The 16,856-nt window shown below is 36.8% G+C and overlaps 2 protein-coding genes across 2 annotated transcripts in view; one reads left to right on the forward strand and one right to left on the reverse strand.

Moving 5' to 3' along the window:
• The window catches only part of necab1 (N-terminal EF-hand calcium binding protein 1), a 32,524-nt gene extending 21,160 nt beyond the window's left edge, over window positions 1-11,364 (forward strand). The window contains exons 7-13 of the mRNA XM_026942146.3: window positions 100-221; window positions 1,482-1,558; window positions 3,277-3,330; window positions 7,766-7,878; window positions 8,947-9,024; window positions 9,208-9,299; window positions 9,401-11,364. Coding sequence (XP_026797947.1) covers window positions 100-221; window positions 1,482-1,558; window positions 3,277-3,330; window positions 7,766-7,878; window positions 8,947-9,024; window positions 9,208-9,299; window positions 9,401-9,429 — 565 coding nt within the window. The 3' untranslated portion in view covers window positions 9,430-11,364. The remainder of the gene's footprint in view (window positions 1-99; window positions 222-1,481; window positions 1,559-3,276; window positions 3,331-7,765; window positions 7,879-8,946; window positions 9,025-9,207; window positions 9,300-9,400) is intronic.
• Window positions 11,365-13,991: 2,627 nt separating this feature from the next.
• Window positions 13,992-16,856, reverse strand: part of pip4p2 (phosphatidylinositol-4,5-bisphosphate 4-phosphatase 2) — a 17,189-nt gene continuing 14,324 nt past the window's right edge. The window contains exons 6-7 of the mRNA XM_053231559.1: window positions 15,708-15,798; window positions 13,992-15,121 (exon numbers count right to left, since the gene is read on the reverse strand). Of these exons, the coding sequence (XP_053087534.1) occupies window positions 14,978-15,121; window positions 15,708-15,798 (235 nt within the window). The 3' untranslated portion in view covers window positions 13,992-14,977. The remainder of the gene's footprint in view (window positions 15,122-15,707; window positions 15,799-16,856) is intronic.

A 16,856-nucleotide genomic window follows, 5' to 3' on the forward strand; every position in this document is an offset into this window, starting at 1 on the left:
AGGTTTGGCTTTATTTGATAAAGCTGGTTGTCTATAACCTTTTGACATTGTTTGTGTGCGCGTGTGTGTGTGCGTGTGCTTTTGTGGTCTCATTTATAGGCAGGCACCCGTAAAGCCTGAGGTGCTGTCGATTCAATGGTCAGGAAGGCGGTCCAATCGAAGACTCCAACGGAATAACAGCTTGTCTCCAAACAACCCACTTCTGAGCCTCGTCAATTCAGGTGTGTTTATTCTTAGCATCAGCGCTCGCGGCAGAGCTGCAGGGTTTGCCTGCACTCCTTGGAGCAAGGGAGAATTCATATGGGAAATCTTTATTAATCTACTGGACCTTTGCACCTTTTTACAAGCTGACATATAATACCTGTGAATGGACGTTATTCACTTGGCAGACACTTTAATACAAAGTGACTTACAAGTAAGGCAGAATAAAATCCAGGCATGCACTCTATATGACTTTCAGATACTAGTGAATAAACAGAACTGCTCCATTATTAAACATTATACCACAGCACCGTTTAATTCACAAATATGATTGGTCAGAAAGTGTAGATTAATTTCTACAACAGCAGCTTGGACAATAGTTCTGGCTTCAACCAAGTCACAGATTTATAGATTAATCCGTTTCTATAGTAACAACTTACACAGGTACTTTTTTGGCAGACGTTCTACACAAACGAATAAAAAAAAACGTGATATTGTTGATATTGTCCAGTTTTGTGTGCGGAGACATTTTTATCATTTGTTTGCAGTATATATAAAACGTTTGTGGAAGAAGACTCTGGTGTCAGTGCTTTGTAACAGTAAGAAGGCTATAAGTCTTCCAGCACAGGAAAGTTGTCAGGACAGGAGTGCTTTGAGAAACTTTTGGTTTCTCTGTAACATCACAAGCTATACTTTTTGTTCTAATTAACCACGAGAGAGAGAGAGAGAGAGAGAGAACAGTGGCTGGTGAAAGAATGAATGTTTTAGCTGTTATAATGTAACTTGTTCTGAGGATGTTACATAACATTAAACATGACTAAAATGGATTAAATAATGATGTGTCATTTGTAAAAAAAAAAAAAAAAAAAAATTTGTCATTGTTGGCAAATTATGGTGTAAGTGGAATAACACTTTAGGATGTGCTGAAAATAATCAATGTAGTGTTTATTTCTTACTTAATTGCATGGTATCCCAAGATAGCAGCCTTCATAATACAGGTGAGGGCTAGCAGGCAAGCTTTGATTCGTGTCGCTTATTTTTACGAGATAAAGAAAAGCTTTAGAGAACGCTGAATCCTAGTCAGTTTGTGCTGTGACACTTAAAATCTGTTTTTTACTGCCAGTACATAGCACTATTCTGTGATTTAGTTTCATTCCAGTGCATTTATTTAGAGAGAAAGAGAGAAAGCTAGAGTAAAAGAAAAAGAGAATGGAGGGAGATAGCGTAAGAGAGAAGGAGAGAGGTTGAGCTCTGTGTGCTGAAGCGTCTTTTCTTTCTAGGTGTGTATGAGGAGGACAGTCAGTGGATGACCCAGATAAACAGACTGCAGAAGCTGATCGATCGCCTGGAGAAGAAGGTAACGGTTTACACGTGAGCTGAGCCAGCTGCAGTTTCCCTCCTTTTATTGTCTGCACAATCGCACTGGCTGATGATTCATACCATAAACAATGTCATTAAGGTCTGTGAAATACATCTCTTTCACCTCCCCTTCACTTTATTTCATTCATCCTTTCTTTCTATCTCTCATTTTTTTCTCTTTCTCCATCCTTCTCCATCCCCACTCATTACTCATATTCTCTCTCTCTCTCTCTCTCTCTCTCTCTCTCTTTTTCATAAATATTTTTCTCTTTCCATTTTCTTCTTCCATTTGCCTCATTGTCTTTCTCTCTTTCTCTTTTTCTGCCTCTCTCTCTTTCATTGGCTTTTTTGTCCAACCCTTTTTCTTCTCCCCTCTTTCATTTCTGTTATTTGTCTCTGTCATTTTTTTCCTTCTTTTCCCTCAATCTTTCATTGTCTCCCTTTTCATAATCCCCTCTTTCATTTTCTTTTCTGTCACACTGTCATCTCTTTCTCACTTGTTGCACTTGCAGTTTCTTTCTTTGTCTCCCTGTCTTCCTTCCTCCTTTTAATCTCTTATGTTGTTCTTTCTTTCTTTCTTTCTTTCTTTCTTTCTTTCCATCTTCATCCTTCTTTTGCCTTGTTCTGTTTCTCCCCTTTTCTTTTTCCTGCCTCTCTTTTATTGTTTCAATTTGTCTCAGTGTCTTTTCCTCCCTTTCCCATCCCTTCTTCTCTCTCTTTTTCATTACTTCTGTTTATATCTTGCTCTTCCTTCTTTTCCATCTCTATTTTATTGTCTCTCTTTGCCTCAGTCTGTTTCTTTTCCCTTTTTCTTCTCCCCCTCTATCATTGCCACCCTTTGCCTCTGCCTCTTTCTCTCTCCTTCTCCTCCTTCTCTTTCTTTATCTCTTTTTTAAATTTATTTCTTTTGTATAATTTATTTTTTTCTTTTTTCCTTTCTTTTCATCTTTCTTCCTCCTTCTCTCTGATGCTGTCTTGCTTCTTTCTTTCTTCCTCCTTCTTTCTTTCTCTCTCTTTCATTTTCTATCTGCCTTCACATCTTTCTCTTTCCCTTTGCCTCTGTCTCTTTTGCCCTTTTTCTTTCTCTCTCTGCCTCTTCCATTCTCTGACTTTGTCCAAGTGTCTTTCCCCTCCTCTTTTCCTTCTGCCTATTTTTCTTTTTCTTTCTTTAGAGCTATCCTTTTTGTTATTCTCTTCTTTGTTGTCTCTCTGTCTCTTTGTCTCTCTTTCTCTCTCCACCTCTCCTTCATTGTCTCTCTTTGTCTTTGTCCTTTTTTCATCTCTGCTTTTATTGTCTTTTTCTGCCTCTTTCTTCCTCCTTTTCTCCTTTCTCCCTCTGTCTTCCTTTTTTACTCTTTCATTTTCTTTATCTCTCCCTCACTTTGGCTGTTTCTCTTTCATCGCTTTTCCTTTGCCTCCTTTTCCATTTTTTTCTCCCTCTCCCTTTCATTGTCTCCCTTTGTCTCTCTTTTATCCTCTTTTCCACTGTCTCTATCTATCTATCTATCTATCTATCTATCTATCACTATCTTTCCATATCTCCTTTCTTTTTCCCTCTCCTTCACTCTCACTCTTCATTATCATTCTCATCAATTTGCCTTTTAATTGACGCTGAGCTTTTCAGGTTTTTCCCCAGGACACAGGGGGATAATTGTAAATCACTGAGTGAAGGTTGGATGGTTGCGGTAACTGCAGTTATCATTTTCTTTGGGTTAGGAGCTGCGTCTGGAGCCGGTAGAAGAGGAGGTCTCAGAAGGCTCCACTAAATCGGTACCTCATTTCCAGCTTCTCTCTGTGCTCCCTCAGTAATCACAACCATTACTACACCCTCTCTATGATGTTGTCTAGGAAACCGTGCAGCTCTCAGGTTTTTCTGTTCTTCATCTCTGTCTGTTGCTCTTCCACTTTCATTTGTCAGTTCCATCGTTCAGAAAGTATCTTGTACTGGTCTCATATGACAGAGTTGAGAGACTGTTAGAGCTCTCTCTGTATCTGTGTATAAGAGAGAGAAATAAAAATAGGCTTGAGCAGCACTTGGCCCCCTGTGAAGATCTGTGCTGAGCAGCAGCATGTGTGAGAACGTGATCATGGTGTTTATCTACAAACATCAGTCTGAATCTGCTTTTGCTCTGACACATATACACAGAAACAATTATCCAGACATGCAGAGGTGTACAGGACATGTCCACAGCCCCATGATCTAGTGAACTTTTATAAGAATTGTACAGGTAGTTACTTGAAACATCTAAACTATAGCTGTGCTTCAAATGTGATCCAGCTGTGGCCAGAAGACACCTCAAGGCTAACCTATTATAAAGGATTATTAACTATTATAATTGCAATGTATTATATATGATTCAGGTCCAGTCCACATGTATACAAAACAGAGTTTTTATTCCTCCATTTAAAAAAAAATCCCATCCAATATACCACAATATCGGTAGATCCCATCCAATATTAAACCACTCAAATATGGTGTAGAAGTGCAGAAAAACACCAACATGGTCAAATGTTCTAAAATGAAAAATGACAAACACAAGGATTCATATGTGCCCAATGAAGTGGAACTGCTACTTAACTTACACTTGAATACAAAGTCACCAAGACTTATCGCTTTATCCAAAATCTTAGAGAAAAATGTAAAAAAATTTAAAATATATGTTTGTATACGTGTGGACAAGGCCTCGGTTCCTACAGTAAAACTAATGGAAAAGGACTGTAGTTATGTAAAACAACTAAATATCCATGTTGGTAACTAGCCAATTTTCTAACATTGTCCGTATGGTAAACAACAAAATCTCCATGTTGATAGATAGCTAACAGGCTAATAGTGTCCTTATCTAAAAAAAAAAAAAAAAAAAAAAATCCGAAAAAGGGATACAAAATCTCCATGTTGTTAACTAGCTAACTAGCTAATGTTGTTCTTATGTAAAGCAAACAACTAATCACCACATTGGTAACTAGCTAAATAGCTAATATTGCCCTCCAACTTTGTAGCTAGCTAACTAGCTTGTATTATCATTATGAAATTACAATCAAGTTAAAATGTCAAGTTTTCTCAATATTTAAGTAAAATATAATTGAAACCTCTTCGCCAAATACAATTGTAAATCCTTAATAAAATTGTATTTTATCATATAGGTATAACGTTACTGGATTAAAACTTGCTCATAAAAACATAAATAATTGAAAATGGGTAATAAATAAGTAGACCTGAGTATTTACCATACTCGGATCCTTTTTTATATCTGTATTACTACATCTACAACTAAAATAGTAGTTCGTGTATGGAATACTTGGCATCTAGTGTACGTCTCTTCATGTATAAGTATAAATGCTAGCATATAAAAGGCACACTAGTGTACTTTTACCAACTACCTAAATTAGCATATCAAAAATACACTAATGTGCTTCTCTTCAAATATGACATGACATGAGTGCATCAGAAGTAAACTGTATATCTTGGTAGTATATTTGAATGAATTTCATTAACAACATATTTGAGAATAGTGTGAGACTTTGTTGAGAGCTGTACTAAAACTCAAGAGGAGACATTTGTGAAATTACTGGGGTCTTTTTTCTCAGGAGAAAAAGCTGAGATTTAAGCAGATGTCTCCATTGTACTTTCATTTGATCTTATTGCAGTCTAGAAGAAACTAGATAGATAAGAAGATCTCTTCTTATACCTTTTTTCACTATAGAAGTGTCCTTTCATTTATAAAACTAAATTATTTCTTTCAAGCTTTGACCTGTGATATACTGTATATGACGTCTTTTAATGTTTTGTTGTAATTCTGGACATCTTGATGCTATAAACACATCAAGAGGAAGAGAACTCACCAAATACATAACAGGTTTTGTGTGTGTATGTACTTGTGAGTGTATGTGCATTGTGGAGGAGGATAAACAGATAAATCATTTATGCTTCATGAATTGCTCTTCTCCAAGCGAGGCTTAATTGCCCATTGTCATAAATTTTCTTTCGTGAGTGATTAAAACAGGCTGGGACGTAACCTGTGAGTGTTTTGCCTCTGTGTGTGTGTGTGTGTGTGTGATAGAAAAATTTAGCTATTACACCTCACAGTGTCTTCGTGTGGGTGTCTTTATGTAGTACTGTATATACAGTGCAAAAATAAGAGCAGTGGCCTTCTGGTTGGTGAATAAACATCAGGATGAATAAAATGCTTTGTCTCTGTATGTTGAAGGAAGCTTAGGTAAAGATTTACAAAAAATAGCCAGAACTGTTATTCAGGATTTCTAGACACAGTAATGCACAATAGAGCTTATTTGTAGATATACAAGTGTGGGTATAAAATGATATACAGATATGCTGATATATACAAGTGTGGGTAGTTTCCATGATGTACATAAAAGTAGGTGTATGAGAAGTGTTTGGCGTGCATGTATTTTATTCTTCACACATGGATCTGAAATCTGGTTTTCATTTCAGTAGTAATTTCATATGTAAAAATTTCTTTATGTTTTATTTATCATGGTGTGATGGATGATGTGGGTGAGCCTATAAGGATTATATGACAAGGATTGTGGACCGGCTATAGTACAGGGCAGTGTATATGGTCACGTGTATGGTTTGTATAGTGCACTACTAGACTTTATGAGAGGTGGCGTCACTCCAGTGCCCACAGTGAGGTCAGTCCTGACCCCGGGAGACGACTATCACTTCCTGTTTGGTTCAGTTGAGTGCTGATCTGCCCATTAGCAGGTTACAGCTTGTCAAACACCAGTCATTACTGAGCCCTTCGTACCCTGCGGATGGGGACGTGGTCATACTGGAAGAGACCACGCCCATCAGAACAGAAATGCTTCATCATAGGATAAAAGTGATCAGTCAGAAAAACTTTGTATTGATTTGCAGAGATGCTTCCCTCTAAGGGGACGAGTGGAGCCAAACCATGACAGCAAAATGCCACCCTACTTCATCAGTCACCTTTTTTTTCCATTTAATTTTTCACCCATCTGTAAATGAGCACTATATATACACTGTTAAGTCTTGTGACATGTTACACTGTGCGTACCACTGACTGTGGTGAGTGTGGCTTTTTCTGTCTTTCTCCCTTTAATTGGCTATCTGCAACTCACAGGTGCCTCATTAATGTTATGCAGAGTGATTTCCACAGTGTGAGAGAGAAGCATATAAAAGAACAGCAGTGATGATGTTTTGTACACTGATAGTCATGTGTTTTTGAATACCTGAGTAGTGTATTTTCATTAAAGTTTAATTACTATTAGTGCCACAGACAAAACATATTAGATATATCAAAGACCTAAATCTTTGCCTTTAAGGACTAGCTGCTTTTAGATTCTAATGAGTGCAACCAGAGAGTAAAGCAGTTAAGCCCATAGATAGAAGACTGATAAGCAGTGTTTGTATAATAGAACCTGTCTGATTCATCCTGATACTCTACTTCTGCTTGGAGCTTCTGTACTTACAACTCCCTTTTGTTCCCATAGCATCACATGGTATTGGATATATCTGAGGACGATATGTGACCATCATTCTTGGTGTTTACCAAAGTCACTTTTCTCATTCTCCATTCTGTCTGCCAGCTGCTGTCACTACACTGCATGTCTGTTCCCTCGCTCTAGGTCCCATAAGTCCAATATCTATCAGTGATTGTTGTCTATTCTACCAAATCATCTCAATGTAAGAATATTGATCTGGCAGCGCTTGTCTAAGTCACATGTTTTCCTTCAAGCATCTAGCTCTGTTAACTGTTTAGTGATGAATGCACCATTGACAAGGCCTACTCTTATGATTGAGTGAAGTAACCGTTACATTTATTTTCAAACACGACATGACTTTTTTTCCCTAAGTGTATAGAAATAACACGTTCCCAGTTATACACTAATATGAGTTATTCATTCATGCTTCATAATTTGCATAACAAAGTATATAATGTGTGTTATCGCAAGTAAAAATGCATTTATTAGTAATTTTCACAGATCAAATTATGTATATGAAGACTAATTTATAGAGCATAAACCTTTTCCAAGTGTCTAATTTAGGGTTTATTGAAAGAAAAAAAAAACAAGACCTTATTAGCCCTGAATGTGTTCATTAAAATAAAGTGTTACTTTAATTCTTACAGAAAGAAGTTATGATATTAAAAAAAAAGTTCTGTGCTGAGATGAGGGTTTAGAACATGAAGGCTCGTGAATATAGCTCTGTTGGTTCTCTTTTTAGCACATTCTGATAGTGCAGAGGCAGCTGTCCGTGATGGAGGACGAGCTGGAGGAGTTCCGCTTGGCTCTGCGGCAGTACGTTGAATGTGCCAGCGTCCAGACAGGCAGCCTACAGTGAGTACACACCTCCATCTCCGCCCCTGTGCCATATCTGAATGCTTAAAAATATCGCAAGTGTCAAAAAAGTTTCCTTTGGCAAAGCACCATTCAAGATGTGTTGGGTTGCAATAAATATTGCAGTATAAATTTCAAATTTTTCACATGGGCTTGCATCAAAGAGGTTAAGAAGGTTCATGTGTCAGTTACATCGTGGTGAAGAAACTGGGACAAGATAAAATGCAGCATGCAGCATGTTAAGCCATGGGGATTGATTTTGCTCACAGGGCACAGGAGGTGTTCTCATCTGAAGGTTTTCCCAAATTTTGACATCAGCTGGTGAATTTCCATTAGCAGAAGAGGCTGGTGCACATGAGCGTGGGGGTTAGGAGAAATACAGAGTAGTGTATAAGTGAGTGTTTCTTGTTGTGTTTTTTGTCCCACTCCAGGCTCCATAGCTCACAATGACTGTTTCACAGTCAGTTCAGAAATGTTATCTTACCACATTAAGTGGCATCAAAATAATTCATATTTGGTTTGATTTTAATTTGCATTTAAACATATACAGTGCCTTACGCCCCCTTAATAAAATAAAGATAAGACATATCTGAGGTCTACTGGATCTTCAGTTCATATCTGAGGTCTATTTAATCTTCAGCTAGCTGTATTCTCAGAGAGATGAATGGCTGACAGGGTTCCTCAGGGCCTACCTCAGGTGTTTGCTAGGTCCTATTTGAGATCATGTTTGAGGACAGTGCTTGAACTACATTGTTAATCTGGTCTCACTGTACTTTGTTGAGCTCCCACGCTTCAAAATACATTCAGAGTGCCTTAATCAGTCCTGCAGTATTGTGCTATTTCCTGCTTTAACACAAGTGACTCATTAAACACAGGTGAAGTCATTGAAGGAATGTCTATTAGCTGGCGACTTGACTCCATAGAGCAGGGAGAACATCTAAAACATGTCCACCTATTGATGGTTTTGATGAATGAATGAAAATTCCTTGAGAATATTTTTATATATTAAAGAAACAATTTAGTGGAATGCTATACAAACATAGTTAATGATTGCTCATTTGTCGGCAGTGTTGCAGTTCAGAGGATTGCTAATGAGTCTCGCTTCATACTCTATGAGTTCTGGGAGCACACCAGTTTGTGGAAGAAGTAAGTCCTAATTTTACTTCCGCCAATGCCTAATGTGCATGCCTGATCTTTATTTATTTATTTATTTTTCCAAATTCCTTCTTGAAATCAGAAATCAGAAAACAGAAGTTCAGTGGAGTGTGTGATTGTGTTATAGGGCTATAGTACTGTATGTGTCTCTTATGTAGGGTTTTCTGTATGTAGTCATCTGCAGACAAACTACAGCAAAACCTTCCAGAGGGCCAACGTGGATTTCTTGGAGACGCCAGAGATTACGACAACTATGCTAGTACCAGGTACAGTGAGCATACTTGTCACTGTGCCATAAAAGAAGGAGATGATTTTTGTATAATTGATAGGTCTTAATGTGCTTACTTGTATTTTTTTCTTTCTCCAGCATCGTGGTGGGTCCTGAACAACAATTAGAACCGCAATAATTAACGTTCGAAAGGCAACCTAGTTTGTCATTACTATGTCTCTGTCCTCTGATGGAGCAGTGTTGTGTTAACACTTCCTGTGAAGTTGTGGTGAAAATCATTGAATATCCATGCTCCCTCATCTTTAGCTCTTTAAAATATGTACGATCCTAGATTTCAAAGGCAATGGCCTAGTCACCAAAATCGATGGTTCTCTATCCACCTTATTTTTACATGTGGAATAAGTTTGTGTGAGATTTTTGTTTGATTTATTCCTTGCTGCAGTGGCGTAGTCAGGAATTAATTTCAGAGGGGAATGAGGAAATATGCTAACTAAAATCACTGCAGGTTCTGTACAATTAAATTGATAAGTATGATGTGCTCATGCTCATGGATGTCAGACAGCAGTAGAAGTGGTGCTATTCTGAACTTGTCATTTAATTATTCAAGGCACGATCTGCCATCAACCAATTTTGCCATGTTAATAATGTTAATAGGCATAGGAAAAAAATACCTTTATGACAGTTCCGCTGAAAATAATTAAACTGACATGCTAATATTTTAACCTGCTAAATAAGATAATGTCTTTCCTCATAAAACCAGATCTACCCTTCTTTTTCTCCTCATGCAATATACCTTCAAAACTGTCACCTTGATAGCTTTCAAAGAGAAATTGGAAAAATGCATGATCCAGATTGGTCAATCCTGTTTCTTACTGTTTCTCACAAACTAAGGGAATAAGTTAAATAAGGGCTGTTAAATAAGATGGAAGCATAACAATGACTTTGTTGACCTTTTCTGAAGGTCATTACAGCTGCAAAAAATCACTGTGCAAAATTGGCCATGCTGTCTGGGTGGGATGAATTGCATTACTCTCCTCTGTCAATCAGAGTGACACCAGCCAATCATGGCCATGAGCTCATGTATGTGGAAGAGGGCAGTTATCATTTTTCTCAGTGTGTGTGCAGTGGCGTTGTGACATAGCATGAGCAGCAGCTCAAAAAGATACGGTGGCTTCATGTATCTCAGAGGAAGCATGTGTTAGCCTTCACTCTCCCTGGATGGTAGCTGTTGTGTGATAGAGGAGGGCTAGCTAAGAAATTAGAGAATGAACAAATTGGAGAAAATGGGATTTAAAAATTACAAACTGAGAGCACACAACAATACCAGAATACTGCACAATTTTTATTTAAATTATCTTATTTTCAATATTAAAAAAATCAGAAAATCTAGCCAAAAAATAAATATAAGTGAAACAAGGTATGTTTATTATTAAAATTTTGTGAATTTAAAAATGTTAGAAATTACTTAATTTTATTGGAACATTCTAGGTCTATTCTAACTGAAAAGGCCAAAACCTTTATTACTCTAAATAGACACATGTATCATGCCACATATTTATGTTTTATAGTTAATGAGTCTTTTATCTATAAGCTTAGCAGCTTTACCCTCTAATAACACTCATTAATAGTCCCAATATGATCTTAGAGCGAGCAGTTAATAAGTTCTATAAAGATTTAACTTTCCTTGTTTGATTGCTATTCTGTATCACTTTGTTTTATCTGTGCAATAAAAGTGATTAAACTGAAATAAAACTCCAGGGGTTCAAAAACTTGCAGTGTGTCTCAAACAGAGTGCCTGTCAATGCGCTGAAATCTAATCAGAGTAAAATGATCACAGTGCTGCCGTTCACTGCCGATCAGCACCTCATTAATCTGTGACTCAGTGCTACAGTGAGTGTGATCCGCAATGTCCTGTATGGTTGTAGCTAGGCTGTGTAAGTGTCAGCACTATAACTACAGTGCTTCCTTATGTAGCAGTACTTGTGAATTTTTCAACCCTGATGACCACAAGTTCTTCCCTCTGCAGTTTCTGTATAAAGATTCACTACAGTTGCTGTATTTTATGTAGTTTGTCCATTGTGAATAAAGATAAGGCTATAGTCCCCATGTCTGTTGTGTCATAATTCTGGGCTTTTACATCTTCACATGTAGACATATGGCTCAGCATCGGTCATATTGTTTAAAAATGTATACATTTACATACATTTGTATACAATATATACATACAAAAACATATGAATAAAAATACATCCAATCTTGCTACACAGGAAACTCCCATATTATATCTTAATTAATGTCACAGATTAAGTATTAAGACAATATTATAAACCTAAAGTTAATCCCGCTTGCTTCTGCTGAAAATTTGAGCAATCCTCCCGACTCCCGCATAAGGTTTGACCAGTCCCGCCCACTAATACAAAGAGTTTGACTAATCCCACCCATTCCCACAGAAAGTTTGACCAATCCTTCCTGTTCCTGCAGAAATTTTGACCAATCTTACCCATTGCCACATCCTTGTATCTGACCACCTGCTCCTGCAAGTAAAAATTGCCTGCTCCCAAGATTTTTTTGATCCCAGACCCAATGCACACCTCTGCGTCTTTCACTGGTATCACTCGAGTTAGTGGTAAACAAATAATTTGTAGTGACAAGAAGACCTGTGGACTTTCTTGAAAAAGGAAAAGAAGAAAGGTTTGATAACAAAACACTTCACTGCATTACCAATGAAAGACTCCCAATATATCCAGTGCAGGTTAGTCTGTAAAATCAGTAATAGCCCTAAGCCAAAAGAGAGGGAAAAGGGGTTGTTTCTAGCATGCGCCCCTTAAATCGAGCCCTGTGTCTCAGTCACAGGATGTGTAGAGCTCTTCAGCCCTTTGAGTACCAGTTCATTCTTAAGGATGAGATCACTAACAAGTGTTGATCTTTGATGAGGCAACACTGCCACCCTGTGAATGTGCAAGGCACACAACGGCCATGATGAACAGCATATCAACTGTTTGGACAGGGATGTAAAACACTTCATAGACTGTGGCAGGTCACTATTTACCTTCTTGTGTAATTTACATGTAACACATCCTAAAGGATTGAATGTGGTGCAGCAGTAGTTTATTTGTCTCTAAATGCCATGACTTCATGGAGAGGACCTAGTTAAAATGTATGTTAATAATACTAAAGAAATGATTGTAGTTGTGTCTCGGTGCTAGGCTAGCTCAGTTGGTAGAACAGGACAGTTGGTAATATCAGGATTGTGGGTTTGAGCCCCATATTAGGAAAACATGTTTATGCTACACTTTATTTTCAGGATTATTGAAACTTTATTTACAATTCAATTATTCACACTGATATGCAGGGCTGTAGGACTATAGTCTGGTCTTGGACTTATTGGCATTTGTACTTGGACTTGTCTTGGTCTTGGGCATGGGTCATGCGGAATATAGTCTTGGTCTTGACCATGAGTTTGTAAAAATAATGTTTGTTGTTTTTCTTTAAATAATTAAATAATCTGAAATAATTCCTTCTTTCTTGGTCTTGAAAAAAGTTTAGTCTTAATCTTGACTTGGTCTCACTTTTATTTGGCCTCCTTGACCTTGAATACCTTAAGACTGAGTCTGGGCTAGTCCTGGTTTTGGATTAGTCTTTGACTTAACAATGGCAGACTTGACTACAGCCCTACTGATACATCATCAGTCAATTTTATCATCTAATAGTACTTTCCTTTTCTTGAAACTGGTGCAGTATTTGGCTAATTAAACTTGTAACAGACTTCATGATGCTGTCAGTCTTCACAAGAGCCCCAAACCATCAGCCATAAACCAACCCAAAACATACCTTTTATCAGCTGCTTTTCCTTGTACGCAGTCTGCTTTTGCCAAAAGTTTGATTTTGGTCTCATCACAATGCCAGCTGTTTCAATGAAGCTTGATGAAGTTCAGGTGCTGTATTTTGTGAGACGCTCTCAGGAAGGAACACTGCAACACTTCAAAGATGACTTGTTATGAAAGTAGAGCATTAACATTCGCATTTGAAAGCTGACAACCACAAGAATCAGCTAAACTATGCAATTCTAAAATGGTCATCCTTGGGCCCATTTTTCCCTCCTTCACCATTTTCCTCACTGTGTGGAAACAATGCAGTCATGGGTCCAATTCCTGGCAAATTTCCAACTGTTCCAACTTTTGGCCCTAAATTGTGCTTAATCATATTGGCAACTGCTTTTTTTTTTTTTTATTAATTTAGTTTTTAAAATATACATTACCTTCACAACAATCTACTTTTTTTTTGTGTTGAAAGGTTTTTTTTTTTTTTGTAATGTATGATTTACAAAGGATGTTTTACAACCTTCATTTTATATATATACGCAGAGAAACAGGGTATGGTTGAAAGCATTCAGAGACCCTGGAGACTGAAAGCAAATTAAAAATAATAAAAGAATTACAATTTGCTTGCTTTTTTTAAAATATTTCTTAGGCATGGCTTAGGCATTATTTCATAGCAATAATTTTTGGCACATATTCCTTAGAGAATATACTATTATTTAAGAAAAAATACTATTCTTATTTGCACTTTATCAAAAAAGATACATATTTTCTCTTAATTATAGTGGGTAATATTTATTTTATACAGTCTGTTTTGATCCATTTCAAGTGCTAATCGTGAAGGGCAAGAGGGGGAGGGAAAAAAAAAAAAAAAAAAAAAAAAAAAAAAAAAAAAAAAGACACAGCCAGAATGGGAGTTCTTTTTATTTTATTGATAAATTACCATTTTCAAAAAGACCCAAACCATACTCCAACTTAAGTTAGTCTTGGTGCGATGAATAAACTATGTACAAAGAAACTTGCTTTTCACATTCAGACCAGGATTAGTAACTATAGTTGTGCCCAGTCGCTCTGCCAAAGTTAGGGAACTACTGTGATATTAGCGTGAACATGGTAGCTGAGGCGTTTCCATTCTACATATAGAGAGGAAGGCTAGACAGTAGGGCCTACCACTTCCCCAGTGACCTTTCATTGACATGAAAAAAACAGATATGTGGTACAAATTAATATCATGCAAAACATTTAAATCTCACTGGAGTCAAATGATGAGCTTTGACGTTTGTAAGCATGCCGTTTTTAATTACTCTGAAAAGCCGCAATAATCTCTCACAGTACGGCTCCAACAATATGGATTTAAGAGCAGAGATAAATTTTCTTCCCTAAGAGATATGAACACAAATGTTGGCACGTGTAAGATGTAAGATTATATAAATGTAACACAGTACCTTGTTTAGAGTGGGCAGCTTTTAATACTTAACAACTTGCAGCTTTTTTACAGCTGACAACTAGCAGCAAAAAGAACAGGATATTTGCATAAAACTGTAGTGCAATGGACAAATTGTTCATTTTGGTCAAGTCGTTAACAAAACGCAGCACACGCACAGTCTATCCAGTAGGAGTTACAACAATCCATGAGGCATACGTACCAAACTTGAATTCTTCCAAATGATCAAAATATCATTTCCCAATGCTGATTTCCACATACTTTAAATATTTGATCAGTCAGACAATTTACATATAAATATATTTTACACCCAATCGATCAGAATATAATGCGTAAATTTCCAGCCTCGGTTATAGCTCGCCTACATAGAATGACAAGTCAAATGTACACCTGTTAAAATCAGGATAAAATTAAATCCTAAAAGGGTTAAATGAATGATCACGGACACTTCATCTATGCAAAGGTGTTCTCTGGATAGCTGACTCTAATCGTTCCCCAGTAGCAGGCCCGTACCAGGCAGATAAGACCGAGCAGATACGCAAAGGCCCATGACACGTAGGTAGCATGGTACCTGCTGGCAAACTCTTGGGTTCCAACCTAGGAAAAAACCACACATGCATGCATGCACACATAGAATAAGATACAGTTCATGAGGTAATTTATTGGCTCTGTCTCAGGATAGCTGACTTTAACCTTTATCTGTCTTGTCAGTAAATACTACTTTTATTTTTTTTATTGTAAATATATTTTTCATTGGGTATACCGTACTGTACCAAAGTCTTAGACACCCCCCCTTTTTTTTTTTTTTTTTTAGTAAAATTTTACTATATATTTATTTTATGACTTCTTCAATATTGAGTCAGTAAAAAACAAAACAAAACAAAAACAAACAAACAAAAAAGCAACATATTACCTAACCGACCAAAGGGAGCAAAAGACTCTATTTAAATGATTTTTGTATTAAGCATTATTATAAGACCAAACAATAAATTTCTCAACCTGCATATGTTTCATCAATACTAATGTCACAGTAAAGTCTATGGCAATTCATAAAAATATGATAAAAATGGTTGTGTGACCAGGCATGTTTAATCTTCCCTTGTGCTCTTAGTATAAACACATTTGCATTATATATATATATATATACATAATAAAGCATATTGTGGTTGGCATCAGTACTTACTGTTAGTCCAATTCCGATGAAAATGCAGATCATTCCTACTGTGATGTAGGCGCAGCAGCGTCTCCTGGGTAGAGCACTGCCAACAGAAGAGCTGGAGACAAAAATATTACATACTATTAAATATTTGAGTAGATTATCTTGCTTTGATGGCTATGAATAAATAATTTGGGATTTGTTTTAGCAGCTGGGCAAATCATATGTGCTACGACAGTATATGACAGCCTTTCACAAAGGTTTTACACAGCCATTACACAGCAATACATTTGACATGTTGGCCATGTTTAGGATTTTGCTGTTTTATGAGACATAAGGGCATTTAACTTTAGAGCATTAAGCATGTAGTAAGTTGTCAGTTGTCATTAGTCAGTTGAAAAGAAAAACAGATCTAGTGAAGTGGTTGAAAATAAACTGGCTCTTTTGTAAATGCTTGTAATCAGACTTTGCGGAGGTCACATGGCTCCCTCCTACCCCTGCTGGGTCTTGCTAATACTTCACATGGCTCTCATGTGACTGATTCTGAAACCTCCTTTTAAAATCATGACAAATCAGGAGGCTTAATGTGCTTATCCCTTTCTCTCAAGTACTGGGCATTATGGCAAAAATATATCACAAAATTTTAAAACTTGCAGCACAGTTGAGGTTTTACACCAAAATATCAACTAAAAGAATGAAAACACAAAGTTTAAAAGTATCTGCTTTGACTTCCTTGAGGGTTAAAGTGTTAAGGCTCAATGTCTTAAAACAAAACAAAAAAAATCAGCTAGAATCATATAATTCCAAGGTGTTAATATTTAATTTTATACCACAGCATTACTTAATTCTCAAATCATAAGGTTTCTATAACAGCATCTTTGACAGTACTTCTGACTGTAACAGAATTTTATGTGTATATTAATACACTTGTTCTAATATGTTATGATTCCTATAGAAACAGCTCATTCACAGGGATTCAACGTATACGGCGGACGCACTACATAATCTAAAGCTAATAATAAACACATATAAAAAGCCATTTTTATTTAACAAAGAATTGTATAATCATTGATATTGTGAAGCTTTAGGAGATATTTATTTAATATTTATGGAAGGTCATTGTTTTGTCGAAGTTTTCCAACACAGTGAAGTCTTCAGGACAGAGGAGTTTATGCT

This window comes from Pangasianodon hypophthalmus, chromosome 29 (assembly GCF_027358585.1).
Source record: "Pangasianodon hypophthalmus isolate fPanHyp1 chromosome 29, fPanHyp1.pri, whole genome shotgun sequence".
Classification (NCBI taxonomy): Eukaryota; Metazoa; Chordata; class Actinopteri; order Siluriformes; family Pangasiidae; genus Pangasianodon; species Pangasianodon hypophthalmus.